The 26245-nt window shown below is 43.5% G+C and overlaps 6 protein-coding genes across 11 annotated transcripts; 3 read left to right on the top strand and 3 right to left on the bottom strand.

The window, feature by feature from the left end:
- Positions 1–173: 173 nt before the first annotated feature.
- LOC125762667 (uncharacterized) lies at positions 174–5450 on the bottom strand. Of its 3 annotated transcripts, none has more exons than XM_049425046.1 (4): positions 5342–5450; positions 2029–2328; positions 1303–1938; positions 174–1224 (listed from the first exon to the last, which is right to left on the bottom strand). In XM_049425046.1, exons 2-4 carry the CDS (start codon positions 2264–2266, stop codon positions 692–694), a joined length of 1407 nt encoding a protein of 468 aa, XP_049281003.1. In that variant the 5' UTR covers positions 2267–2328; positions 5342–5450; the 3' UTR covers positions 174–691. The 3 variants fall into 3 exon arrangements, with proteins under 3 accessions (XP_049281003.1, XP_049281001.1, XP_049281002.1); XM_049425044.1 differs by lacking the exon at positions 5342–5450 and adding an exon at positions 3410–3624; XM_049425045.1 differs by lacking the exon at positions 5342–5450 and adding an exon at positions 2896–3316.
- LOC125762675 (NADH dehydrogenase [ubiquinone] iron-sulfur protein 6, mitochondrial) lies at positions 3851–4581 on the top strand. The gene is made up of 3 exons (XM_049425055.1): positions 3851–4072; positions 4148–4327; positions 4402–4581. The coding sequence occupies exons 1-3, from the start codon at positions 3944–3946 to the stop codon at positions 4468–4470; spliced, it is 378 nt and encodes a 125-aa protein (XP_049281012.1). The 5' UTR covers positions 3851–3943; the 3' UTR covers positions 4471–4581.
- Positions 5451–5550: 100 nt separating the features above from the next.
- LOC125762671 (uncharacterized) lies at positions 5551–7302 on the top strand. The gene is made up of 5 exons (XM_049425051.1): positions 5551–5692; positions 5879–6066; positions 6138–6249; positions 6324–6654; positions 6740–7302. The coding sequence occupies exons 1-5, from the start codon at positions 5631–5633 to the stop codon at positions 7010–7012; spliced, it is 966 nt and encodes a 321-aa protein (XP_049281008.1). The 5' UTR covers positions 5551–5630; the 3' UTR covers positions 7013–7302.
- A 2166-nt stretch (positions 7303–9468) lies between these two features.
- On the bottom strand, positions 9469–18320 carry LOC125762659 (E3 ubiquitin-protein ligase Su(dx)-like). Of its 4 annotated transcripts, none has more exons than XM_049425036.1 (6): positions 17967–18320; positions 15250–15445; positions 14674–15149; positions 12135–14164; positions 11762–11960; positions 9469–11687 (listed from the first exon to the last, which is right to left on the bottom strand). In XM_049425036.1, the coding sequence occupies exons 2-6, from the start codon at positions 15284–15286 to the stop codon at positions 11418–11420; spliced, it is 3012 nt and encodes a 1003-aa protein (XP_049280993.1). In that variant the 5' UTR covers positions 15287–15445; positions 17967–18320; the 3' UTR covers positions 9469–11417. The 4 variants fall into 4 exon arrangements, with proteins under 4 accessions (XP_049280993.1, XP_049280990.1, XP_049280992.1 ...); XM_049425033.1 differs by having other exon boundaries at positions 12135–14167; positions 17967–18318; XM_049425035.1 differs by having other exon boundaries at positions 12135–14167; positions 18047–18318.
- Positions 18321–18398: 78 nt separating this feature from the next.
- Positions 18399–23534, top strand: LOC125762669 (ATP-dependent RNA helicase WM6). The gene is made up of 7 exons (XM_049425047.1): positions 18399–18506; positions 18909–19138; positions 19358–19762; positions 19982–20100; positions 22046–22177; positions 22260–22662; positions 22742–23534. Exons 2-7 carry the CDS (start codon positions 18940–18942, stop codon positions 22753–22755), a joined length of 1272 nt encoding a protein of 423 aa, XP_049281004.1. The 5' UTR covers positions 18399–18506; positions 18909–18939; the 3' UTR covers positions 22756–23534.
- Positions 23518–26173, bottom strand: LOC125762662 (carnitine O-acetyltransferase-like). The gene is made up of 2 exons (XM_049425039.1): positions 25778–26173; positions 23518–25674 (listed from the first exon to the last, which is right to left on the bottom strand). The coding sequence occupies exon 2, from the start codon at positions 25642–25644 to the stop codon at positions 23713–23715; it is 1932 nt and encodes a 643-aa protein (XP_049280996.1). The 5' UTR covers positions 25645–25674; positions 25778–26173; the 3' UTR covers positions 23518–23712.
- Positions 26174–26245: the final 72 nt, after the last annotated feature.

The following is a 26245-nucleotide window of genomic DNA, read 5'->3' as shown; positions in this document are numbered from 1 at the left end:
GTTTACAACTCATTCAAACGAACCAGCGTGATTAAATGTTGTAATATATGGTAGGGTATACTACCAGCCTGTTTTGCAATCAGTTTCCGTTGGTACGGAAATGATAGAAAATCTTAACGCAAGCTCCCTACATTCGAAGCGATTGATTAAAAACCTATGCTATAAAATCAAAGTAAATCTCTTTTTGTGGGTTTATTACGTATAAAACTGATTACTGATAACCTGATTCAGCAGGTTCCTATTATATTGCATTCTTTCTGAGTCTAGAGAAGCGTTTCAACAATCTTTCGTCAAAATGGTGACTGCTGATATGAAATCTAAAAACATCTCCACAGATGGGTACGAATGCTTCCCTTATTGCACGTTACTGTGAGTGCAAGAATAGCCAAAATTGTTTTGAAATATTCTTTGAAAATGATTTAAAAAAAACATCAAAATTTCAGCTGCTACAAGCAGCGCATTTGGTTCAAGTGAATGATATATAAATATAGCAAATGACTGTACGAAACCGTCCAAATTTGCTCCAATCAATACATGAATAATTAAAAAGCAAAATCTAACTGTTGCCACCTTCGGTACGCATAAGAGTAGTGCACATGGCATCACTCGTGCGCTTCAGGCACCATAACAATAGTCCAGGAACTATACAACTACAGTCCCCTACTTCCAAAACATTCATCTACAGCCTGTCTTACTGTTCCTGCTGCAGGCGTAATTCCTTCACCTTCGTTGCTAACTTTTCATTTTCCCGTGCCAGTTCGCGTGCCAGCTTTTCATCAATTTCCGCATTCTTTTCAATGATTTTCGAGATGGTCTTAAGAGTCGCCTTAGCCGCACCGGACACGGGTTGTGGCGGATTAGTTTTGGTAGGAATAAAGTTTTCATTCTTATCGCTACTTGCTGCTACTACACCCGTCGTACGGTTGCGATTTAATCGATCCTGCACACTGCTACCCTTAGACTGCGAACCATTGCCCTTCCCATTAGTGGGTCCGGACTTTTTGGCACTTTCTCCACCACGATCCGACTTACGACCTGCGGTGTTGCGATTGAAATGATCAACAGGATGGGACTCCTTACGGCCCGCACTGGCAGTAAGCGGTAAATGGTGCTGCCCATGAGGCTGCTGGTTGTGTTCTCCTTGACCAGTGTGAAACTGAAATTGGGGTTTCGCTGGCTGGCGAGGTCCAACTCGACCGCTTCCAATAATTGGTGGAGATGTAACTGGGGACAAATAACAAAAACAAAATAACAAGTTACGCATCGTCGCATACATATTTTTGAATATATGCGATAGATTACCTTTCACACTCTTAAACTCGCCATCACGCGATATTGAAACCGTTAGATTCGGTTCCAATTTGGCTGAGGTATGTAAACCACTATCATCCTTGCTGCGACTCTCCTGCCCATCGTGCTGGAAATCACCGCGCCTCCAATGTCCCGGACCTTCGTGCGTTACGTGTGTCGTTCCACGGGTATTTCGTCTCTGTTGCTCGCCTGATGCAGATCGCCACCCATCGTGCTCATTAGTGGAAAACGAACGCTGAATGTTTGTCCCACCGCCATGATGTTGATGATGACCGTGGTGGTGTCCATGCTGCTGTTTGCCACCCTTTGCTCTTCCACTCTGGCCGGGGTGTGATCCTATTGCTTCTCTCGGCATACCTCCTGGTCGATGTCCGCTACGGTTGTTTGGATTGCGACGATCGAAATGATCAACACCCTTACCGGGTGGACTTCTACCGTTCGGAGTGATTAGGGTTGCACTGCTGTTAGGGCTGCCACCATCGCTCGATTGTCCCGTTTTCTCACCATCACGTTCTACATCGGCCAGAAAGCTATATGCCGGATCCGGCGGTGGACCTTCCCCCTCAGCAAATCCTTTATACTCCTTTGCTATCTTCTGTATAAAAGCATTCTTTTCCTTCTTTCTCTCTATAAATAGAAGATTATTCGTAACTTTAGCGATACGCACACACAAACATACTAACATAGTTAGGGTATCTTCACTGTTATCATATTTACCTTCCAGCTGTGCGAGCGTGTTTTCGTCAAGCTCATAGTTAAAATCGATCTTATCATACTTATGCTCCCGTGGCCAATCATCGTCCTTGGGCGGTTTGATCTCCACCATGGCGTTTTCCTTCATAGCACGCAGCCGGTCCTCTTCCGCCTCGCGGTACTTCTGCTCAATTTCCTCATTGCGTTTCTTAATGCGTGCGATACGTGCTTCAAGATCTTCCTGGCTCTGGACGGATGTCATGTTTGCCTTGCCTCTTCACTGTTCACTGAAGAAGATCGATACTAAGCACACGGAACGGTAATCTGCAAGAAAAGGCAACGGTTCAGATACAAAAAAAAGATAGCAAATGCAATCAAGCATGAATTTTCGCATTTTTCCATTCCTTCTTTTCCACCGTACTTTCAACTTGTTCTTTTTTGTGGTCCATTAAGTTCCACCTTGGAAGGTGTGGTTTTGCTTTTCAATGTTTTGCGATTCTTCACTAATGTTGTACACCTGTTAATGAGGTACTTCAGATACATTCCGATTAGGAGCTGCAGCGTCCTTTATTCTTTCCCCATATTGTCCATTCTTCCGGTCAACGTCCGGAATGATTGCATTCGATGCAACCGCCTGTAGAGAGAAACTATTGAGCGCAATTTGGCCTACTTCTTTCGTGGCCACTTTCACACATCCAAGTAACGATGAAACGTTCCATCGCGATTTCTATATGCGTCTCCAAGTAACGGTGAATGCACTGGCACTGCTTGCTGTATTTTCTGCTAGCCGACAGGATTTTTTCTATCATCTGTTTCTGTGAACGTGTAGTACCTGTCCAATTTCTCGAAGCAATTCATTTTGGGTATGTACAGCCATTAAACGGTAGTTACCTGAGGAACTCACATGGGAAGCACATCCACAGAATCTGATTGTTTTCCTTCAACGATGTCGTTCGTACTATGCTGGTTCGTTTTGAATGTTTAGATCGTCTATATGCTGCGGAATGATTACTCCCCTTCAACCTGTTCCGATCACATTTGCTAATAAGCTAACGAAAATATGCATGCGCCTTTCTGCCTTTTGCGAAATAGGTTTGCGGAATGATCGAGTTTTCAACGCAAAATTTTTCACCCCTTTCCAACAATCCCCCCCTCTTGCAATCACAGACTGGCACAAGCAACGTGTGTCGCATACCGAAACCTCAAACAAGGTTGGACGAAAAGCGTGTGCAGCACAAATCACAACATTCCTACCGTAGCGGTACGCAAGATGCCACGAAACACTGGTGGGAAAAGTGGAAGCAAGGGAGAAGTTGTTCCCATCTTTTCTCACGACCATTGGAAATTCTTTCGCGTGGAAGGAACATACGTAAACAAAGTGCAAAATTTGGTAGCCTTTTCTCACCTGCGATACGGTACGATAGCAGCGTAATGTGGGCAGCTGCAATGTTGCTGGTTTACGGGAACGTTTTAGCAATGAGTTAGGAACACCATCTTCGGTCTTAAATGGTATCTTTTTCACAGATGTTCTGTAAAAAGTTTCTCTCGATGCATTTAGCACTTGTTTCTGTTTTTCTTCATGTTCGTTTCACGGTCGGTGTTTTTGACAGCGTGTGAGCTGGATGGACGTTTGTCCGATTAACCGTGTGGGTTGTAAATACGGTAATTGGAAAAGGAAATTTATCTTTTCTTTGTAAATTTGCTTGGTGAAAAATTAAACCAAAAATGATTGTTTTATATGAACAATGTTTTATAATTTTGACAAAACTCACTCATCAATCCATCATGCAAACTTCTGCAACTAGGGCCGAATAATCGAGTATCGCCGTATCTGTCACAGTTTGTCAAATCAGATCAGCTGCCAATTTTCCCCCAAAACGGTCTGTGTGCGGAATAAAAACAACACAGAAAATCAATAGCAACACAAATTCACGCCGGAATGGCTTCACGGATGATTCTTTCGCCCGCACGCCGGCTGGCGAACGTGGTCAGTTCCCGGCCCATCAGCACTCAAGTCTTGGCTACCCAATTCGCTACCATTAAGGATGAAATCACACATACTGGCCAGGTAAGTAGCAACCCGCGATTGTCACGATTACGCAAGTCCTGCCCGACTTTGATTGCATTTCAATTTCTGTTTTAGTACTACGAAGCTAACGACTACCGGAATGCACGTTTCGTGAATGCAACCAAGGTTGTAAATCCGAACTGGGCCATTAAGCTGATTGACGAAGCGCCGATCGTCAAGTCGGAACAGCGTGTGGTATGCTGTGACGGTGGAACCGATCCTGCTTTAGGCCACCCCAAAGTGTACATCAATTTGGTAAATTTCGCATTTCCCAATCAACGGTAATAATTTGCATATTTCACGGGATTTATCACATATTTTCTTACTAGGACAAACCCGGTGCTCATGCTTGCGGATATTGTGGGCTGCGTTTTGAGAAAGTCGATCATCATCACTGAGAATCTAAGCCTAAGTAGATGATAACATTCACGCACCATGCAGATTCGTTGAACCCTTTAGTCAAATAAACAGGAGGATTTAAAAACAAGCGGTTCCCTTCCAAACCATAACTCTCGTCTGTATAATTGTATTTTTATGGTCCTCTGGAAGTTGGACAAATAGAACCAGCTTCCCTAACGATAATACGAAGGGAATAATCGGTTTTTAATGGACGTCGTACATAATGGAAAACAATTAAAAAATGGTAAAAATAATGTCTCGCCAGCCAGGCCAAAATGTGTTTGGTTCCGCCGGAGCTTGCCTTCTCTCTCTCGCTACCTTTGTCGAATAAAAACAGTCCGTATATTGGCATCCTGCTCGTGCATAATGCAATAGAGGACAGGTTGCTGCAGCGCTTGCGTTGTTGACGCGCATCAAAGCGCCCGACCCCCCTCGGGTTTGACAGCTGAATAGGAGATTTTCACTATCAGTCGAGTCGGGCCTTCGAACTTTTCTAGAACCTTTTAATCCAAGCAGCATCATCAGCAGTTGCGATACAAAAGTGTATACATTTGTTTCGTACTTTGTTAGTTAGCTCACCAAACTCTATTCTTCTCCCGGAGCTGATTCTTGTCTATTTGGTCAGCTTTAACATTTTTCCAACGGCAAAACGGTTTTGTTTCGGTTTCATCTCGGTCCATAGCCTATCTCGCGATTTGCCTGTAAAAATCGTTACAGCACACAAACGCAGAAAAGAAGACGAGAACATATTACAGCATTCAAAAGAGTTTCAAAACAGAAGCTACTAAACATTCCCCGCTCGTGAATTTGTTAGTCGGTGCGATACGCAAAACAAAATATCAGGTGACGGCTAGCCGAAAGGTGACCTACGTGACTTTTGGGTAAAACACCCGGATCCTTGCATCAGACCAGTCCCCCGTTTCGTCGAATCGATTTCGACCGTGTGTGATCGCTCATAATTCCCACCATCCGAGCTACTCCTCCGCGTGTGTAATCAAACAAACAAATTGAAGCAGGCCACTGCACAGTTAAAGCATCAAAACAAACTAGCAGAGTCAGCTGAACATAGAGCCGCCTACTGCTCTTGCCCTCTGTGTTGGCAGTTTTTTTTTGTTTGAACCCGTGTCCTTTAAAAGGCATCAAAATTTGCGTCGTAAAGATGGACCTGTTAAAAAAGTTTATGGGCTTAGACGGCCGGAAGGATGATGATGATGATAACAGGTAGGTAGTTTTCAGGGGCAGCTCTATTCTATACAATACTGTAAACTCCTTCTTGCATTGCACCGGTTTTCATTTTATTGGCAAACAGGGCGAATGCGCCTGTCCATGTTTTAGAAAAAAGAAGTATTTTCATATATGCTCTGTTTTCTGTTTCACAACTTTTGTAACACACACACACACATTTAGAAAGAAAAAAACAACACTCAAGGACGAGTTTCGCAAGCCGATCTGGGTAGAGGAGGACGACAGCGATGACGAGCTGTTTGATAATCGGAAAATTTACGGTGTGCAAATTTTCACCAATCCGATCGAAATGCAAAAGTACTTCGAGCAGCAGATGCAGGAGATGTGGAAATCGCTGGAAGAGTATGACGGTAAGGAAGCAGATAACAATTCGTAATGCATGCGCTAATCTTGTTTTACTAAACTTTATTCCACCAAACAGATAATGCTAAAATGTTCGATCATGATTTGAAGCAAGATTTTCTAAAGCCCGGCTTTGAGGAACCTGAAACTGGCAAGGATGTAAAGCGTCAAGATACCGATCTGGATGGAGAGTAAGTGAATCGCTTAGCGCTGTTGAGGTATTTATTATTAAACTCCAACAAAAACTCTACTCCATGCTTATTAGGATTTATGCTGATCAACTGCACTCACTGCTGCAGCGTATATCCCCGGATCTAAAGGAACTTATGCCGAAGAAACGCACGAACAAGAAAGAAATCAGCGATACTACTGCAGAACGGCGCAAGCTAACAGACGATGAGAAGGTGATGGATCTAATCCACGGTATCACCGACCAGAAACATCTACCGGGCGGAACCGGCATCTCCAAACCGATGAGACGGAACAGTGGACTGCAGCAACGTTTCCCCGAAGGGGGATTGTTTGAGGGCGCATTCCAGGGACCGCGCATGTTTGGCCAAAGCATCATTTCGCAAACGATTCGTCGTCCGGATGGGGTAAAATATGTGTTCAATTGTCCGGATTGTCCCAGAGCTTGCTGCTGAATGTGTTTTTTTTTCTTCTACAACATTTTCTTTCCAGTCGTATGAAACACGCCGCACGGTGCGTGATTCTCAAGGTAACACCCAAACAACCGTCACCTTGTCCACGAAAGATGGGCAAAAGGAAACGGTCACCACGTACGATGAGGCTGGGAAAAAGATGGGATCCGGTGAGGAAACATTTGGCATGAAAAAGGACGGTGGAGGTGGAGAACTGGAGGGACACGATATGCCAACCGGTGCACTGTTAGCGCTGGATGGCAAGTTTGGGCTGAACTACAATGGTTACGTGCTGCCGAAGAACCTCTGGTGACTTCACGCGTCGCAAACCGATCGTAATGATGCGCTGCTCTGCTGGGAACCGACTGCAGGAGAATGGAGTTTACGGTCAAGCAGCAGCGAATCGTACATTTATCCCTATTCTGAGTGTAGTAGCAATGGCAACATATATTGTCATAGAATTAGTACCAGTTCCATTCGTGATCGTCACGTAATGACCCATAATTGTGCCGACTGTTGCCACGATCTCTTTTCCCATCTCTACCTGTATCAGTGTAAGACGCTAAGAACGATCCATGATCGTTCGATCATCGTGCGCACCGATCTTTCTTCCTACGATCTTTCCGTTTTCGCCGTGCTGTGCTGCATCTGTACTTCCCATTTCTTAACCTGTTTAATTTCTTCCCTAGCTATGTCCTTTATTTTGGTCCTGCTAACACAAAGCAGCGTGTATCCCTTCGCTAAAGTCGTCATCCATCAGACTGACACTTGCGTACGATCTACCCGTTGGAGTTTTAGTATTACGTTTCCCATGCTGGTTCCTCACGCAAATAGACGAACCTGTTGGCAAACTTGTTCTGCACCGATTGTACCATCGATCGCTTTATGAAAGCTGTTGCCAACGCACCTCGGTGCGCCTCGTCATCCACCGGTATCCGCTTGCAACGATGATACCGGAAACGGATTGAGTTTGTGATATTATTTTACACCGTTTAGCAGCAGCAGCCATCAGACGCGATCGGCAGTTGTGAGCCACGGTTTTGATAAGTGTAAAGCGTTAATTGTGATTATGATTAGTACGAATATGATTTTAACAATTATTATTACTATTACCACCATTAATATTACTGCTACGTGCGTCATTTTGATGCACGATTATGCTAAGTTCGTTAGGATGTACGATAAGTTCCGTAGCTGATGGTGACTGAAACGCTCTGGTACCGGGGAGACTACACTGGATTCCATCGCGTGTCGGATAGCATTAAACGAAGGTAGGAGAGTACAGGGACTACAGGGCAAGCAAGCTTATTGGAACAGCTCTAGATAGTAGGCCTACTTTTGGACACTAACCGTTTTCATTCATTCGAAATGGAACACTTTCGGTTTACGGTTTATTCTTTGGCACGAACTAACACAGGTACGATACTTTTGGTAGGATAAAACTCATATAACCATTGTGTAAAGCCTGTTAATTGATCGTGTTCGTTTTGAAAGTTCTTTCAAACAAGTGTACGTCGAACTAATATACATACACAGTGCTCTGTTGGCTTCATTCATACAAAAAGTATCGTTCATGGCTGTTAGATGATGTCGAATAATATTACAGTACGGGCATTGTAAAATTGTGGATACTATTTAGATAGTTACTTATTTTGCAAGAACAAAGCAAATTTTGTTTGTGTTAAGGATGGTGGCATAGCGTTGAAAGAGGATCGGGGGAAAAAACACAGACGACTGAAATGATAAGGGAAAATACGAGCAAACGCACATCACGAAGGAAGGTATGAGTTGGGATCAGAGATGGTAGTGCTGCAGTTCCGGCTTAAATCTAGCCGACAGTGTAATTGTGTGTGCGTGTGTGTGCAATGTGTAGTTTTTAAAAGCATCCTTGTAAAAGGTTTTCTTGTTTGGTTTATGTAGCTAAAACTGAACCCCATTGGTTGGTTCGAATTTTATTACGAATACTTTACAATACTTAGGCGGTTTACTTTTAAAACTTAACAAAAATAAATACTTTGGCCTGATGAGATAAACCAGAGGGAATCCAGAGAAGGTGGCACGGAAACCTGTACGTTCTGTTTTTTGTTTTTGTTTCGTGTTTGTTGTTTTTGTCGTTAGGAAGCTGTACAACAAACCACACCAAAACCGAACATACCAAATGACGCAAAAACCATATACTAAAAAAGAAAACTCCTGTGAAAATGGATGCATAACTCTTTAACAGAAACAACCTATCGTAATGTTTAACCATTTCTTATACAACGTATTGTACTATTTTTTTTTAAACAATCCCGACAATATTTCAAAGTCGGTATATGCATTTTATAAATCTTCGAGCCCAGCCGGCAATAACAACTTCCCGTTTCATTGCCCAATCATACAACCAGAATGATACAGCTTTCAATAGCATGTACTCTGAGATAACTGGCAAGATATAAAACCTTAACTCACCTAAAACCTATTTGCTTGCAACAGAATACAGTATAAAAGTGTGTACTCCCGTGTCTTCTTCATCGGCAAGTAGTATTATAATAGTGAATAAACTATTCCAACTGATCCATTCAAGACTGATGGTTGTGATTGGTTCCTTTGCCTCTTGTAAAGATGACATCGCCACCAGCTCGCACAACAGGTGATCTGTTTGGTTAAGCCGATTCGGTTAAGGTCACGTCATGAAAATGACACCGAACAGCAAAGTTCTATACGGAACACGATTGGCATCATATGGTACTCTATTTCTTTCCCAAACAGCTACATAATTCCCGCATCTCCATTTGAAATATGTCTTTATTTTCCACTCTTTGCTTACCTCGGTCCAAGCATCATCATTTACAGCTACAGTTATGTTTGCAGTACAATTCATGATACCTTTGCTTGCCTTTGCGCATATTACTAGCGTTTTTCTTTGTTTCTGAAACATATTTCTTACGAATTACACATTAGCTTTTTCATTTTACTGTTCCTTCTACACCGGAGCTGTACAATTTGCTTTTTTGTAACAAAACCATCATTCACTGACAGGATGTTTTGCAACAATCGATGCAATTTACGCGTTTTAAAATAGAGTTATAAAGTCAATCATATCTTAGCACCAATGAACTAACACAGTTTGATGCGAATGCAGAGATAACATTTCAGGGATTTTCTTTGCATTATAATAAAATTAATATTTTTTGTTTTTTTTTTGCATAAGAAAACCGTGCAGCAATTGCGCGCCATTTACGAAAAATATTTGGAACCATGTTGGCGCATCTCAAAAGACCGCAATTGTAACATTTTTTCCCCTTTTCATGTGCAAGCAATACTTTTTGTTTTGCTCTGTTGTTTTGTCTGTGTTTAGTGATATTTTCTATTCCTCTAGTTTGTATGATTTTATTTTTTCTCTTTTCATTGGATCCCTTATTTATTGTTCTGTACACTTTTCATAACGTGCAATAACGCGCCCCGTTCTCGCTATTGTATCTCGTACTTGTTAATGTACTTATATTATCCTACTGTACCCTCGATATACTAGAACCACTGTGTTAATATATATATATGTATTTATTTTATCTTTATCGTCATTGTTTAAAACAATCTATAACCGTTTGCCGATTCGTTTTTACAATACAATATGTACTACTGGATGTTATATGTTCACTGCAATGCGTACAATCCGCTACGTATCAGTACGGGGCATGTGATACGTATTTGTTTACGGGAGTTCACCAATAATAATTATTATGATCCCTACTGTATGACGATTGTATCTTTATACTTTTTAGGATGTTCTTTATCGGTTTTACATTTACTTATCGCCCCTAAGCACATCTATTCACTCCATCTTCATCTTTTTCATTAAAACAGCCGGTAATCGTTAGCAATAAGGAGCAGATGCAGTGTATGCTGATAATGTTCATTAATGACAACTCTACAGAAATTATAGTACAAGCTTAACACCTTGTGGCCCCACAAATTGCTGTCGTTTTTTTTTGTAGTAAATTTTGTATATCTTTGCTTCTAACAACGTTGTTTTTTTTACCATTGTTTCCTATTATTCTCTAAAAGTTTTCCACTTTTAATTACACACATCATCGCAATTGTATTGAACGAAATGAAAAATAAATTTCACAAACGTCTCGTATCATACACGACGCATAACATGTGTGCACAACGGTGAAACAAATAAATAAATCCTTCTTTTTATTTCTTTTCGTAAAAACATAGCAAAACCAACTCATTCTATGTAATGCAGGCCATGGTTGTGGGTAGAAAATATTGCTTTCGTACTTTACATAACAGTTTGTACAGACGAAGATCGCACGGGAATGATTGGTGTATGCGAACATACTTCAGCTGAATTATTACTGTTGTTTTACAGCCCAATTCCTGGTTGTAGCACAAAGCACAATTGAGCTCTATTGTCCATTAGTACACAATACACCGGAGGGCAACGTCTAAAACCATAATTTCATACAATCCGTATGATATTTAAACCCAACATACACGAGCTCTCTGTTTGAGTATGCTGCAACTCGTTATCATATACATTCATAGATACACGCACACACAGTACTATACAAAATACTTCCATTTTATCATTCCTATAGTTCCCGACTTCCCACATTTTCTAAGAACGACTATATCCCATAAAATGATCACATTTGATTTACGTTTTCCCGCCCCACCCCCCTTACCCCCATACCTTTCGGTCATTTTATCCATGCTTTATCCTATTTTTACTCCTGCCCGAAACCTTCAGTCTCTTCGATCGCATAGTTCAGTTTCTCCACCAGCTGATCGTAGCTCTTGTACGGTGGCAGATCCAACCGATTGAAACAGGTGTGCGATCGTGGCAACCACGTGTCCTTGCCGACCTTCTCGATACAGAAGCGTTGCGGACCGTTTGAACCCATCAGCTCCGCGAAACCACCGACCGGTACGCGACAAGTGCCGGTTACGAATTGCAACAAACGGGCACGTTTCTCGTTGTCAGTTTCACGTACAAACTGTAGATAGTAGAAACACATGGGCTATTGTTAGTAAACGTTCTCCGACAAAACATTCAATTATTGTTGCCTACCTGCCAGAACCAAACGACCTGTTTGCTGTTTCGGTTATAGTGCCGATAAATTGAATTGCGTTGCCAATCGTCCACATCGATCTCTTGCATTCCGCACAGCATCAGCTCCAGTTCACGCTCGTCAAAGTATTTCAGCCACTCCAACGGTACCACTTCGTTAAACCCGTCCAGGAACGTTTTTGTCTGCTCCTCGATACCCCTAGAAAGAATGATTTAATTCGTAGATATAAGCACTAAGGCACTCAGGACTATCTTACTACGACGGGTAACTAATGTCAAGGAAAGGCAGACTCAGACCTCTGAAGGTTGTAGTGCCACAAAAGAAGAAGGAAATTTACACTTCCTTTAACATATTTTATCAAACTCTACTCACCTCGTCATACGCCACTCGGTCATGAGCGAGATGTATTCTTCCTTGTTCTCCTCCGTCACGCGCTCCTTGTCGCCGTTATCCTTCAGCTCGTGGTGAATGATCTGTCCAAGCACCTCGAAATCAACGCTAAACCACAGCTCCAACCCACACTCGTCGATATTGTTGTCCCGCACCCAAATCAGCGAGTTGTAAAACTCCGGATCGATCGTTTCGATGTCTTTGGTCGTTAGCTTCTTGTTCAGCATGCGCTTGTAGAACGGCATCGTGAAGCCGGAATAGATGAACCGTCCGTGGTACAGGGCCATTGCGATGAAACGTCCAATAAATTTGAAGTACTGCAGGTGATCCGGATTCACGTAGCTGGCCGGATTAATTTGCAGACTGTAGTTGTTCTTGTTCGCGTACTCGAACAGACAGTACATCGGGTTGAGCACTTCGTGCGACAGCAGGAAAAACCACTCCCGTGACACACCGCCATAATCGAGACCTTCTTCGCCGCGGAAGATAATGTACAATCGGCGTCTCAACTCGTACGCAGGCAATCGCATAATCTGGTGATACGAATCCTCAAACAGTGTTTGGCGCGTTAGCGTTATTTTTATGTGCGATGCGAGCGCATTGCTCTGGCACAGGTACCGGAACTGGCTGAGCTTCCAGCGGAAGGATCGTTCGTACGCTTTCGGCACACCGTACACACCCTTCGCTCCCTTTGGTGCGCCGGGCCGTGGATCTTCGAACGTGGTTTTACGATTATTGTGATCCACGAAGAACCGTTCACCGTTGGCCGTGTAGCGAATTTCCCAGCCGGGCGGTAATGGACCTTCCGCTAGCATGCTCACCTCCTGACCCTGCGTCCGTGGATCCTCCCACTGGGTGGTGCGGTTTTTGTGGTTCACAAAGTACACCCGATTGTCCGGCTGGACGCGCTTTTCCCATCCGTCCGGTAGCGGACCCAGCCCATCGTCTTCTTCGTGTGCTACCGAGATCGAGTTCGATTGTTGGGCGTGCTGCGGGTACAGGAACCGCTGATTGCCTTGCGAGATGATGTGTTGCCGTTGACCCTGCCAGTGCTGGAAGTGCATTAGCCTCTCGCTGTTCGGCCGCTGCCAAGTGGTGGTGCGCGTGTTATGATCCACGTAGTACACACGTCCACGCGGATCACGCCGCTGTTCCCAGCCGGCCGGTAAGGGCTGCGGTTTTTCCCAGTACGTCGAGCGAGTGTTATGATCGACGTAATACCGCCGACCGAATTTATCCACACGCATCTCCCAACCTGCCGGCAGTGGCTCGTCGTCAATTGGATTTTGCTGCTGCTGTTGCTGGTGTTGCAGAATGATTTGCTGATCAGTTAAGCTTCCCCCCATCGGCATCGGTATAGCGGCCGCGGCACCATTTACACCACCAGGACTTCCTCCGGCTACTGGAAGCAACGCGGTACTCGTATGGCCACCAGCCGGAACACCGTTGATGAGTCCTTCTTGCGAGGAATTCGAATAAACGGGCCCCAGACGGGTATGGGATCCCATCGATGACGCTACCGGTGATACATTCTGCTGATCCCAGTTAATGCCACTTCTTCGAATAGCACCCGTCGACGAAGAAGCCGCTCCACCAGCGGACATCGAGGAGTTGCCACCGTTCGGAGACGATCCGGCCGTCATCACACCGTTACCCATTCCGTACGATCCAGCCGCTATACTGAACTCGTTAAACGACGGCACACAATCAGATGACGACGCTGCGTTATTACTCGTGCTGTTGTTGCTTTGGCTAACGTGGGAAGCGGGCGAATGTTGCGACTGATGTACGGTTGCGGGCGTTGATGAAGCAGAGGAGGAAGATGACGGAACTAATGCATGATTCATGATACCACTACCGGAGGAGGTTTGGGCCGGTTGCAGCTGCTGTGATGTACTGGTGCCGGTGCCACGTAAGCGCATTCGCGCCCTAATGCCACCGTTTAGTATGCTGCTCCGGAGCGTGTGATAGTGTGCACCGTTCTGCGCCAAATCCGTGGAACCAACCGTCAGCTGCTGTGATGCGATGTTATGTTTTGTGCATAACGTTACCCATGGCAAGGTCATTGGTATGGAAATGGTAGGGAAAGAAGACAAATGACATACGCGTTAGGAAAATATAAATCAATACCACCCGCAAAACGGGCCAAAAAATCGATACAGTTAACAACGACTGACTCATCGACCATGTGAGTGTGCGTACTTTTAAACAAGAATGCATTATTATTATAAAGCGCACGCCGAATGGAACGATTTTCTATAGTTAAATTATACAACACATCCATACTAAGGAATGGGTATTGCTTTAGGTATTAACTGCGTTCTCTTGTGAATGTTAAATCAACAACAAAGGGCACATTTTGTACCAATCTATTACGTAAAACAATAAAAAAAAATCTTATGTTTAAAGAGAATGTTTGTAATATGTAATAAAAACTGTTTCAATCCTGTCTTCTACTAGACATACTAAATACTTGACCATTAAATTATATTGGTATTGATATTAAACCAAGGTCACTTACCCCATTCCCGTTGACCATACTGCTGTTGCTGCTTGCGCCCTCACTGCTACGCATAGCGCCCGTTCCACCTGTACCCAAATTACGCATATCGATCTTTAACCCATCAAGCACGACGACTAATTCGCCCGCCTTCACCGGCTGCCGGGGTTCGCTTGTTTTCGACGAACCTGTCCCATCAATCAGCAGATCCATGTTGAGCTCGAGCAATTCCAGCACACCATTGTAGTGCCGCAAAATGCCGGCCAACTCAACCGTCTGCTGACCGAGCAGGGAATCTTTGCGGAAGCTGGAATGGTCGAGGACGCGGAAGTGCAATACTGATCCGGGCGACACGATACTCGTGAACCGTTCGTTCCATTTCGGTGTGTTGGTGTTTTTGATGATATCTGTCTTGCGTGAAGTTTTGCCATCGATCGAGAACTCGACGTAGGGGTTGGGCTTAAGGAAACCATTGCTCCGGAAGGAGGCGTGCTCGACTGGAAGGATGAAACAAAATAAAAAAGGACAAACGTTAATGAATAAACCGTACAATAGCCACAAATAATCAAAATCCATCACTACTCAGCTAGGACATACTTATCACAATCAGCTGATGGATGGTTCCGTCGTCCATCTGCCGGCCGTGTTGATTTAATGGTAGGCTTGAAGAAGGATATGGCCCCTATACCAGGGCCGACGGATCGAACACCCTACACCGTCCTTTAGCAAGTGAACAAACTATTAGTGTCGCCACAAACCGACTTTCTGCCCTCGGGATACGTTATGGACGATCCTACGGAGAATGAATGGAAAAAGAAAATTAGAAATAATATTCCTGGCGACAACCTCCCGGAGCTAGGGCAGCACAAATGGGGAGCGCTAGAGCTTGCGTGTGTACCACGCACGCAATCCACGTGTTTTCCGATTTTCCCATTTCTTTGACCAATGGGCAGAACGTGCTTCCGGACTAAGTGTAACCTGTTTCATTTTCGTGGTGTAATCTAAGCAGGTGATTTCGCTTTCTATGGACTATATAACGGCCCAGTGTCTCCGTTTAGTTGGGTGCAATTCTTTTGCTGCTTTTAACATAGCTTCATATGGACGAGAAACGATTTTTTACTGTATGTAAAATCTGTACACACGATGTTTTAGTGTCCCCCTTCACATGTCACACATGGAAATAAAATAGAAAATATTTTCGTCAGTAGCCCTTGTTATCTTATTTAGTTGTATCCATATTTACAACAGTATAACCGTACTTGTAGCCAACTTTGCACAATCAAATAAAAATGTAAAAAAAAAACATGAACGATTCTTCCTCACCAAATAGCGTTTCAGTTATCTAAATGCCCTGACGCATTAATACCCTGGTAAGTGTGACCATTAACAAATATTGAAACAGTACTGTATGTGATGCAATCAATCGCCCTGATAAGCCGTTGACACACCGGATTAGTGTTTTCAAGCGATATCCAAGTACTGCATGGACAGGTTTCCTTATTTAGCAAGATTGCTAATACAATTACTACCACAAAACTTTCATTTTAATATTGTAATCTGGTTCTATTTTCGATCATTATCGCAACTACGGAAGCACAAATATGGCACGTCCCACATATGATTCTAGCACTACCAACGTTCGTTCCGACTAGCCGGATAGGCAGCTTACTGTGTCCAGCACAAACCCCTTGTTGTTATCACAATCGCGGACAGACTATTCAAAAACCTCTCAGTTATCAGTAGGAAGAGGGTGCTCTGTGTGCTTTTGCCGTTTGTAGCGCTTATTGTTTTCGCACTTCCCGTCTTCTCTGTGAGGAGTTTGATAACGAGTTTTATCTTGTACTTTTGTCTGTGCATCTTTCGCGTCGTTCCAAATTGTACAATTCACTGTGTGGAAGCAAACGTGGGAGAGGAAATTTTCGGACTTTATGTAGAATTGGAAATTCATTTTCATTTCTCGAACACCCCACCCGATGGTTTCTCTTATCGCTTTTAACTGGCCGAGTGTAAGGTTGTGTTTTGATTTTTCCTCAACACAACACACAAAAACGCACGAGCGGCAATTATGTGAATTTGGTGTCGAATTTTCGTGCACTTTCACCGTTTGTTCTGTTGTACGAAAATGTGTACATTCCACCACCCACACAAATTCGTGCGTCCGTTTATTGCGTTAGCTTTCACCGAATATGGTCCAACCTACAAACAAAGAAGAAAAATAAATAACCACCACTGAGAAATGTCCGGCCACTATTGTAATCGTACTGCATGCCGCGATTTGGCGTAGGCGCGCACAATCATAATTGTTTCGCGAGTTTCGATTTCATGCTCCGTTATCTCGCTATTTCGTTTGCTGACTGGAATATGGCCTTAAGTGGTCGCATCCCCGTGCTGCGGTCAATAGTTGCATTGCGGAGAAGATTGCCAATCAATTCTAACTACGCCAAACAACAGTCTCACAATTAAGTAGTATGCCTTGACGGAATATAGCAAGGCTCGAACGGGTTGCTAAAGCTGTTGCTAACCACAATGACTAACAAGAGCAGTAGCAGCTTATGAATGCACTATTCAAACGACGTACTTCAGACATGTAATTTTCCACGATAAATCATCCTACCGAGGGAATGGCCGACGACGGAATCTCAATAATAGCAAGAAATGCTGGCTTACATAAGCCCGATACTACGACACGACGGTGTGTTGTGTCTGCGGATGCCAGCAGACTTTCTCTAACATAACCCCCACCACCACCACCTTGCATGAAACAGTGACATAAAATTAAAACGTTTCCGTACAAATTATCAACACGTATGGGGCTGTATAGGAATTGGTTGAATCATCCCCGGGGTTGTATTATCGGGCAAATATTTTGATAGCTGTTTTCGTGATACACACACACACGCGCACGTTCATCGGTACGCAGTAAACTTTTTTACGATTTCATTATCACTATCATTTTCACCATTGATGTAATTATCAATCTCACGGATGCTTCCGTTTCTGGTAGAAATTAATTCATTTTTCCTTAAAACTGATCACGAGGACACCTGCAAGAGTTTGCTATGATAGAAATTACACAAATAGCTATAGCTTCACGGGTGGTGTTCGCACATACAAAATCATTTTCATATAGCTGAACCGTAGCAAGCTAGCTCACGAGTGTTGTGCCTCCCATCGGGGAGCAAGTGTGCGTTGATGAAAGAAACCCAACTATTTTTGCAATTTTCCACTTTTCTAAACTTTTGCACACGGAAACAATGACACACAATAGCGGCACAGAGGCGATGATGATATGACAAAACTAAAACATTGCACACCTGCTCTAGCCCGTTGTTTTGATGCGTACAGCCAGTCAGAGAATAGGTCTGATGATGATGATTTCACATGATGCCTTTACCCCGTTGATTTGCTTGGGTTTCCCTACTATGGGACGTAATCGGCAGACAGTAGTTTTCGTGAACTGTGTCACTTGTTTTCACGGGAATTAACTCAATTTGGTTTTTCTGATCACGATTCCAGCTGTTCGTGTTTCTGGTGCTTGCAGTAAAAGCACAGAATCGACTTGCTGCTCAACAATAATCCAGTGAGAATTTCCTCATTCGTGACCTCCTCTTTCTTTTCGATGAATGCCAAAGATTAATAAAGATCACAATGAATCAATTCGCAGAACGTCAAAAACATCCATCTTGGCAACTTCTTCGTTTACGTTGTCTAGAGTCGAGTTCTTAGCTTGATGTTTCCGAAAATTGCCGAAGTTTGACAGCTTGGTACTGCATCTCTTTCTACTGCCGCTTTGTTCTCACTCCTCTACTTTTTGCCTAGCAGCCGAGCGTGTCGCGCGTGTTCTTCTATTGTTGGTAAGAAATTTATTGATAATTTGTTAAAATTCTGCTATTAGCTTACTAAAAACTAGAGATAAATGATAAAGGTGCAGTGCAAACATAATTTGTATCGGTTTTGATTGGTGTTTTGCTTAAAATCTGTATTGAATTTCCTCCGCCCAATGCGATGAATCAAATCCATGCGTTTCAAAATGGCGGAAACTAACGCCACCGGCCGCTTTAGCCAAGATATTTGCCGTGTGAGGTTCCACTGTAGGCGTTAGTGAATTTTTAAACATATTCTATCGAAATAAAGTAGCTCGCTTAATTTCTTATTGATTGATGTGTGGCACGTGCCCCTTGTTTAGATTACAGTGCGTAGTTGTGGATATTGGTGATTCTTATTCTTTTTTCTACTCTTAATTTATTTTCTCACAGCTTTCGTCGAAACCACTCACACCCATAAGCAATGGCTGATAATGAAGACCTATTAGATTACGAGGAAGAGGACCAGACCGAGCAGGTGGTGGCAGAGACCACGGAACAGCCGAAGAAGGATGTGAAGGGTACTTACGTATCGATTCACAGCTCCGGTTTCCGTGATTTTTTGCTGAAGCCCGAAATATTGCGCGCCATTGTCGATTGTGGTTTCGAGCATCCCTCTGAAGGTGGGTAAAAATCGGAGTTTATTTTTCATTATCAAACAGCCGCTTTTTTACATGATGAGGATTTCACATAATTTTAGTAGATAGGGACATCTGATCTAAGGAAATGATAGATTTGTGAATAATGATCTGATGAAAGAACTGCCACTCGTGCTGTTAGTAACCGTAACTACGGTAACGAAACTAAATCTAATGACTGTTTGCTTTGTTTCTCCTTTTCAGTGCAACATGAATGTATTCCACAGGCTGTGCTTGGTATGGACATTTTGTGCCAGGCCAAGTCGGGTATGGGAAAGACAGCTGTATTTGTGCTTGCCACGTTGCAGCAGTTGGAACCGACCGAAAACGTGCCGTACGTGCTGGTTATGTGTCATACGCGCGAGCTCGCTTTCCAGATTAGCAAGGAGTACGAGCGGTTTTGTAAGTACATGCCCACCATCAAGGTGGCCGTATTTTTCGGTGGGCTACCAATCCAAAAGGACGAGGAGGTGCTGAAAACGACGACACCCCATATTATCGTGGGAACGCCCGGACGCGTGTTGGCGCTTATCCGCAACAAGAAGCTAAATCTGAAAAATCTGAAACATTTCATACTTGACGAGTGCGACAAAATGCTCGAACAGTTAGGTGAGTTATCCAATCGAAACACTATCTTTACCTTTTTCGTAGCTTATGCATGATGAATTGATTACCATTTAGTAGATAGGGACAACTGAGTCGAGGCAATGATCGACCGTTGTATCACTTACTGAAAAAACGCATTGTTCACCTTCTTACGCCGATGTGACAATATTTATGTTCTAAATGTTATGTTTTTGCTTTTTCGTGCTCTTCCTGCTCATACAGATATGCGCCGCGATGTCCAGGAGATTTTCCGTAACACACCACACGGAAAGCAAGTGATGATGTTCTCCGCCACACTGAGCAAAGAAATTAGGCCGGTGTGCAAAAAGTTCATGCAAGATGTAAATACCACCACTAGTTCTACTACTTCTACTTCCCCATCTACCTCTACTACTACTACTACTACTGCTACTCGTAATGTTATAAAGCGATCGGAAAGTTACTGTGTCGATGGGAAAAGTTTGCCGAATAGTTGTCACTCAAGTTCACTGAAGTTGGCAACCCACTCTACCGTTGCTGCTGCTGTCGTGTCATCGTTGTCCTCGTCGGACACGCGGTATATGAAACTGCACCACACCACCATAAAATCCCAGCATCTCCTTTGGCCAATCGTGGCCACTTGAACGTATACAATGCCATCCGGTATACAATTCTGGGAGTCTTTTTTGGAAGCTAGTGGTTTGGATTGGATGTATATGCATCGACGTGCATTCGTTTCCGGTCCTGCTCACGGGGCGGGGTTTGCAAGATTGAAAGCAAATGGTAAGGAGTCTCTCTTCATTGCCCTGAGGATCTCGAACAGCTGCTGCTTCTCAATGTCTATCAACGAAAGAGAATCAGCTACTGCAATGGTGTATAAAATTACAACTACCTCCGTAAAACAAAACCAACCCCGATAATACGAAACATTTTAATATTTTTCTAAATCAAACCAACCCGAGCAAACGAAAACACACAAGTTGTTAAAGTGATGTAGAAATTATTTACACCTTGCGATCGATCACACGCTAAGCAATTCAAATAGTCGGTGAGGGTGTTAAAATCACTAGCTGCAAAACAAACGAAATCGTCGTTCATCCGCATTGCGCGAGAAATTCGTATGGAATATGCAGAACAATGCGACTCGCATCATGTCTTGGTCGCGCAACGCTACTGGACGGTTGCATATAGAAGCATTAAAAAATCGAATCAACATCGATGAATCGTGCACGAGAGGCGCACTCCAATTGGGATCTAAATGATGATGAGACGTGTCCTGGGCCGACGGTGCGATGATATGTTGACAAATTGATCCGATGGTTCTCTGTGTTGCTGCATCCATCCAGGCATCCAGCGGAATTGTGGAGAAGGAGCCGTATGTAGCAATAATCGTAGATAATAGCTAACAACATCCATAAGCCATTTATATCGTTACAGAAGCAGATGCAGGAAGGGATTTCCTCTCGCCAAGCTGGTAGAGAACTTTTGAGACGTATTCCTATGTTCATTGGCATCCTGGAATGGAAGGGCTGATTCGAATTAGCATTCCTTGCCGAACGTTCTAACATATCCTAGTTTTTGGTCAAACTTTCCCCACGATATATGTGCAAACTTTACCGTAAAATCGTCTACAAATTTGGTGGTCTAGATGCGATCGTTTGCAACTGGATTTCATGTAGTTGTTTTGTTTTTAAATAACAAAGGAAGCAAACATTTCCCAGTAAATTCATGTCATTATGGGCTCCTTAAACGATATTGCATTAATTAACACGTTAATCGCCACTCCGATTCACAAGCCAATTCAATTTTAATCGAACCGTACGATTAGTTGTCATGTTTAGTTTCAAAACGTTCTTGCTTTACTATTGGCAGCGAATGGCCAATGATCATCTTATCGTGCTGTTTAGATAAAGTATTACAATTTTATAAAGCTAAAAAAAGCTTAGTCTACTAAGCCAGGTATAGCAGGTATGACCGAGTAGATTTACGATAATGATTCGAGAGAAAAGATAACAAAGAAATAAGTTATCCGCGGTCTGTAGTGGTCGGTGTGGTGTTTAACGTGTTTTATGACCTACCTCAATTTGGAGTGCCTAAACTATGTTACTACGTATTCAATGTTCCGATGCGACTTTTCCGAAGCCGAACCAGTGTAGTAGTTAGACCGGGCAGTAAAATTAAAAATGCATTTTTTTTTAATCGGCAAAATCATCAAATTAACCAGTCGGTCTAATTATGTTGCATATCCTCTCTTCGTTTCTTTTTCTATCCGCTATGTTACTATTGTCGCGAATAATCCATCTTTAGCCGATGGAAGTGTATGTTGACGACGAAACCAAGCTAACTTTGCACGGTCTGCAGCAACATTATGTGAAGCTGAAGGAAAACGAAAAGAACAAAAAACTCTTCGAATTGCTTGATGTGTTGGAGTTCAATCAGGTAGGACACAAAGACGCTTTACCGTTGTGTGAGAAACTTTGCTACTAGAATTGTATATGCATTTTCGATTCTTTTATCCTAGGTGGTTATTTTCGTCAAATCCGTTCAACGTTGCATGGCCCTGGCACAGTTGCTAACAGAGCAAAATTTCCCCGCCATTGGTATCCATCGTGGCATGGTACAGGAAGAACGTTTGTCACGGTACCAACAGTTTAAGGATTTCCAAAAGCGTATCCTCGTTGCCACGAATCTGTTCGGTCGCGGTATGGATATTGAGCGTGTGAACATCGTGTTCAATTACGATATGCCGGAAGATTCGGATACCTATCTGCATCGAGTGGCCCGTGCCGGTCGTTTCGGTACCAAGGGTCTTGCCATCACGTTCATCTCGGATGAGGCAGACGCAAAGATTCTGAACGATGTACAGGATCGGTTCGATGTGAACATTAACGAGCTGCCGGACGAAATCGACCTCTCCTCTTACAGTGAGTAACCCTGAGATACTGAAGACACATCTTCAAATTAGAGCTTGTACTGAAACATTTCATCTTTTCCCTCTTATAGTTGAAGGACGATAAAAAGTGTGTGGAATAAATCCCGTACCTGTGTGTGCGCTATCCCATCGTATAGTGGTGCAAACGTTATTTAAAAGATTGATAAATAATCGATGCCGCTCCGGTGCGCTATGTATTGCGCATGTTAGTTTGAAAATGTCTAGCATTTTGGTTAACATTTCTTAAATGCTACCATTATTATAACTTTACATCCATAATTTTAGTAAGAGTGATGAATTTTAATAACTAAAGAAATTTCAAACAAGTCTATAGCAAAAACAATCAATCACTGTACAATTATTATTCCGTTAACCCTCTTTCTCATAAGCATGTATCATTTGTGCCCAAATCGGCACGAAGTGTACATTCAAACGATTGAATGAAAATTCCTTCGCTGTTTGTACATCTGCTAATAAAAGTGTGTTGGTTGTCACGACCAATTTCACGATTCTATTGATGTTCAATAGCATTAGAGTATGATAACAGTTAATTAAACTATATTTTAGTAAGGCTTGATAATTTGGTGTACTTTTGAAACAAAACAAAACAAAATGGAATAAAAATATTAACAAAACGTTTAGTATTTAGCCTAAGCATGCACCAAAATACAAGATTTGTTCATGTTTAAACACTGATGACCGAACGCGGGAACTGATTACTAGTTGGTAGTTTTTTTTTATTTTGTCGATAAAATCCTGAAATTGGTCCCAGCGGGTTTGGGAAATTGCCCCATTAGGATTCCGTATATCCCTTCTATACGCAAAAACAATAAGGCAATACGCACAATTAAGAATATTCTGAAATCCATCACCAGTTATATTTTATTTAAAATCAGTCAGTTTTATTGCAAGAGCTTCAAACAGTAGAAGGATAAACACTTTAGCTTAGTACTAAAAAAACAGCATCCAAAAGATATCAAAGGCCATTGAAACAAACAAAAACTCAAAAAAAACTTGTGAATCTGGTTACAACGCGAGTCGCTCACAACTTGGCCTTAGGCTTCTCGCCGTACAAGACCAACACTTCGTACATTTCACGCAAGGCCTCCTGCAAGCTCACTCGGAACCGCGCTAGATCCGTTTCTTTGTTCGAACGGAACGCTGACACGCCGAACCACATATCGTCCTCCTTCGGATTGTAGCAGCATCCGTATCCATCCTGCGTTAGTGGGCCATAGCACATGAATGCGTCGTACCGTGATGCCACCTGGCTAGTGGAAAGCCGCATATGCGCGCTACGCTGTATGCCTTGATCGGAAAAGAGTTCCGGCACGGTCAGCCCATTCTCCTTCGCCGTCAGCTTCAATCCGAGCAAATGTCGATCTACTCCCTGCCCTTGGATTGCCATCGATACGTATGCCTTGTGCGCGTTGATGGCAGCCTTCATTGCTTCCAGTTTGGTCGGTCCATCCTGTTTCGGTTCTAGCATCGCTCGTGCGAAAGCAATCGATTCAACCGAACACGAGCGTATCGTTTCGGTGCGGCCGTGCACATACATCCGATTCTGGGCCGATTCGTAGTGAGCGCCAGGAGTGTGATGCAGTCGATAGAATGCATACTGAATTGCCATCTGGATGTAGCTATCGGGACTCATGCGCTGCGTCTTAATGAAGCCCTTTCCATAGTCGGTAAAGTGTACGTAGTCCATCTGTATGTCTGCGGCTAGTTTATCAACAAAATTAGCCGCTTGTTCAATTTCCGATTGCAACGCAGGTGTTACGTTAAGGGTTAACTTAACTGCTCCATCCTTAAGCTCGACTTGATCCTTCGTATTGAGACTCTTTCCGTTGTTAATATACTCGAGCAAGAAGTCCGTCATTACCGCGATCGGTTGTCCTTCGGCGGGGGAATGTTCGTACGTCAGACCGTTAATGCCGTTCGGTGCTACGACCAATTGGATCGTTTTGTCGTACCATCGGTTACCACCGTTAGCGTTCGATCCTCCACCGTGTATTAGGAGATCGCTTGCCGTTACGATATGATCAGTTCCAGACTTTTGTGGTAGTTCGCGATCGATCGACAAAACAAACAGTGCCTGCTGGATGCTTTCCACCGACGATCGATTGATCGGATCGGCCATCAACGTTTCGTACGCACTCGCCCAACTATCCCGTTGATTAGCGGTCAGGATACCAAGAGGACTGGCCCGATTGTTACCTTCCTTTGCTACGATCTTCTTCAGTTCGGTGAGAATTTGTCCCTCACTAGCAATACCCCCCGCAGAAGTGAACACCGGAAGTCGATAGTAGTGATTATTGCACGCTACCACGATGTGTCTCGATCGTGGGTTGTACTGCACCGAGTCGCGATCCTTCCCCGGAATACGACATGTACCGAAGATCTTCTCGTACTGTGACATATCCAACGGTATCTTACCCATCATTTCCGGCTTAATTTTGCCACCATCGATAAGCATTTTGTAGGCGAGTGCCGCTGAAACCATTTTTGCCGCGTACAGCAACTGTTCGTCAGTTGTTTTGTAATTAGCTTTGGGAAAGACAAGGCCCGGGCTCGAGTAAACAATGACCGGATCCCTGTACTCCATGTAAGCACTCCGCAGCCACCAATCCGCAAGCCAGTTATCCTTTTGCGCTGCACGTTGTTCCAGCAAAGCTTGCAATTTTTGCCCAATACCACCCGACACGGTAAACTGTTCGATGGCACGCTTGGTTCCGGCTAGCGTGTTTGCATCGACGTGCGGTTCGATAGACCGCACCAGTTTCTGCATCGTATCGGAGAGTTTCGGGACGGGTTGGCGTTGGAGCGCAAGCGGACCTGCCGTTGCCGATGTTCCGTACGTTTGCTGGGATGAAGTTGGAACCATTTTACCCACTGGTGGTGCACTGGACGATGTTAAAACTCTCCCGAGTGGTGAAGCCGCGGTTCGAGACTGAATCAAGCGAGTCATGTTCATTTGGTGGCAAACTTTGACCTTTGGACTTCCCTTAAAAAAACCAAAGGTTTCAGCTGTAGAACAACGTACACGTTTCGGAAGGACAAACTAATGACACGGAACTGGTACAAAAAAGAATGGGCTTCGCTCTTACGTGTATGAAAAGGCACCAGCACAATTACGGGGCAAATTTCGTATTCGCCCACGAAAGAACCCGACTTGTGCTCCACGTAAGCAGTGCGAGCGCTTAATGGGCACAATGGTTTCCACTGTTACCACTGGGGAACCTGGTTGCGGTTTTGGGTGTATGAAACCAGTTCCTTGTTGATCGTGCGTTGTTGCGGAAAAGGTCGGCCCCACAAAAGTGAAAGTGAAATGTTCGTATGCGAATGTTGTTGCACGAGATAGGAAAACCGATCGCAGGGACAGCAGCTATGCCACAGAACAAAATACAACAGCTGATAAGATTGCGCTCTGTCAGCCTTCTGTACTGAAATGGATGAAAGAGATACAAATTTATCTTCGCAGAAGGAAGTTGCTCTGTCAAAAGAGGGTTGTTTTTGTAAACTTTTTTTTTGTTCGTAATCTCCGAACACTGAACATCCATTTCGGTAGATAATTA

Source organism: Anopheles funestus, chromosome 2RL (assembly GCF_943734845.2).
Source record: "Anopheles funestus chromosome 2RL, idAnoFuneDA-416_04, whole genome shotgun sequence".
NCBI classification, from domain to species: domain Eukaryota; kingdom Metazoa; phylum Arthropoda; class Insecta; order Diptera; family Culicidae; genus Anopheles; species Anopheles funestus.
Note: the sequence above shows the minus strand (reverse complement) of the source record. Positions and strands in the feature narration are given on the sequence as shown.

Coding starts and splice junctions, on each gene's coding strand:
- LOC125762667 (XM_049425046.1), bottom strand. CDS start 2,266: ATGACATCCGTCCAGAGCCAGGAAGATCTTGAAGCACGTATCGCACGC. Junction 1,939..2,028: donor CACGCTCGCACAGCTGGAAG/GTAAATATGATA, acceptor TTCTATTTATAG/AGAGAAAGAAGGAAAAGAAT. Junction 1,225..1,302: donor CGAGTTTAAGAGTGTGAAAG/GTAATCTATCGC, acceptor ATTTGTCCCCAG/TTACATCTCCACCAATTATT.
- LOC125762675 (XM_049425055.1), top strand. CDS start 3,944: ATGGCTTCACGGATGATTCTTTCGCCCGCACGCCGGCTGGCGAACGTG. Junction 4,073..4,147: donor AAATCACACATACTGGCCAG/GTAAGTAGCAAC, acceptor TTTCTGTTTTAG/TACTACGAAGCTAACGACTA. Junction 4,328..4,401: donor CCAAAGTGTACATCAATTTG/GTAAATTTCGCA, acceptor TTTTCTTACTAG/GACAAACCCGGTGCTCATGC.
- LOC125762671 (XM_049425051.1), top strand. CDS start 5,631: ATGGACCTGTTAAAAAAGTTTATGGGCTTAGACGGCCGGAAGGATGAT. Junction 6,067..6,137: donor ATCGCTGGAAGAGTATGACG/GTAAGGAAGCAG, acceptor TCCACCAAACAG/ATAATGCTAAAATGTTCGAT. Junction 6,250..6,323: donor GATACCGATCTGGATGGAGA/GTAAGTGAATCG, acceptor CATGCTTATTAG/GATTTATGCTGATCAACTGC.
- LOC125762659 (XM_049425033.1), bottom strand. CDS start 15,286: ATGGACGACGGAACCATCCATCAGCTGATTGTGATAA. Junction 14,168..14,673: donor GTATGGTCAACGGGAATGGG/GTAAGTGACCTT, acceptor ATCGCATCACAG/CAGCTGACGGTTGGTTCCAC. Junction 11,688..11,761: donor AGGTCGTTTGGTTCTGGCAG/GTAGGCAACAAT, acceptor TACTATCTACAG/TTTGTACGTGAAACTGACAA.
- LOC125762669 (XM_049425047.1), top strand. CDS start 18,940: ATGGCTGATAATGAAGACCTATTAGATTACGAGGAAGAGGACCAGACC. Junction 19,763..19,981: donor CAAAATGCTCGAACAGTTAG/GTGAGTTATCCA, acceptor CTGCTCATACAG/ATATGCGCCGCGATGTCCAG. Junction 20,101..22,045: donor GCAAAAAGTTCATGCAAGAT/GTAAATACCACC, acceptor ATCCATCTTTAG/CCGATGGAAGTGTATGTTGA.
- LOC125762662 (XM_049425039.1), bottom strand. CDS start 25,644: ATGAACATGACTCGCTTGATTCAGTCTCGAACCGCGGCTTCACCACTC.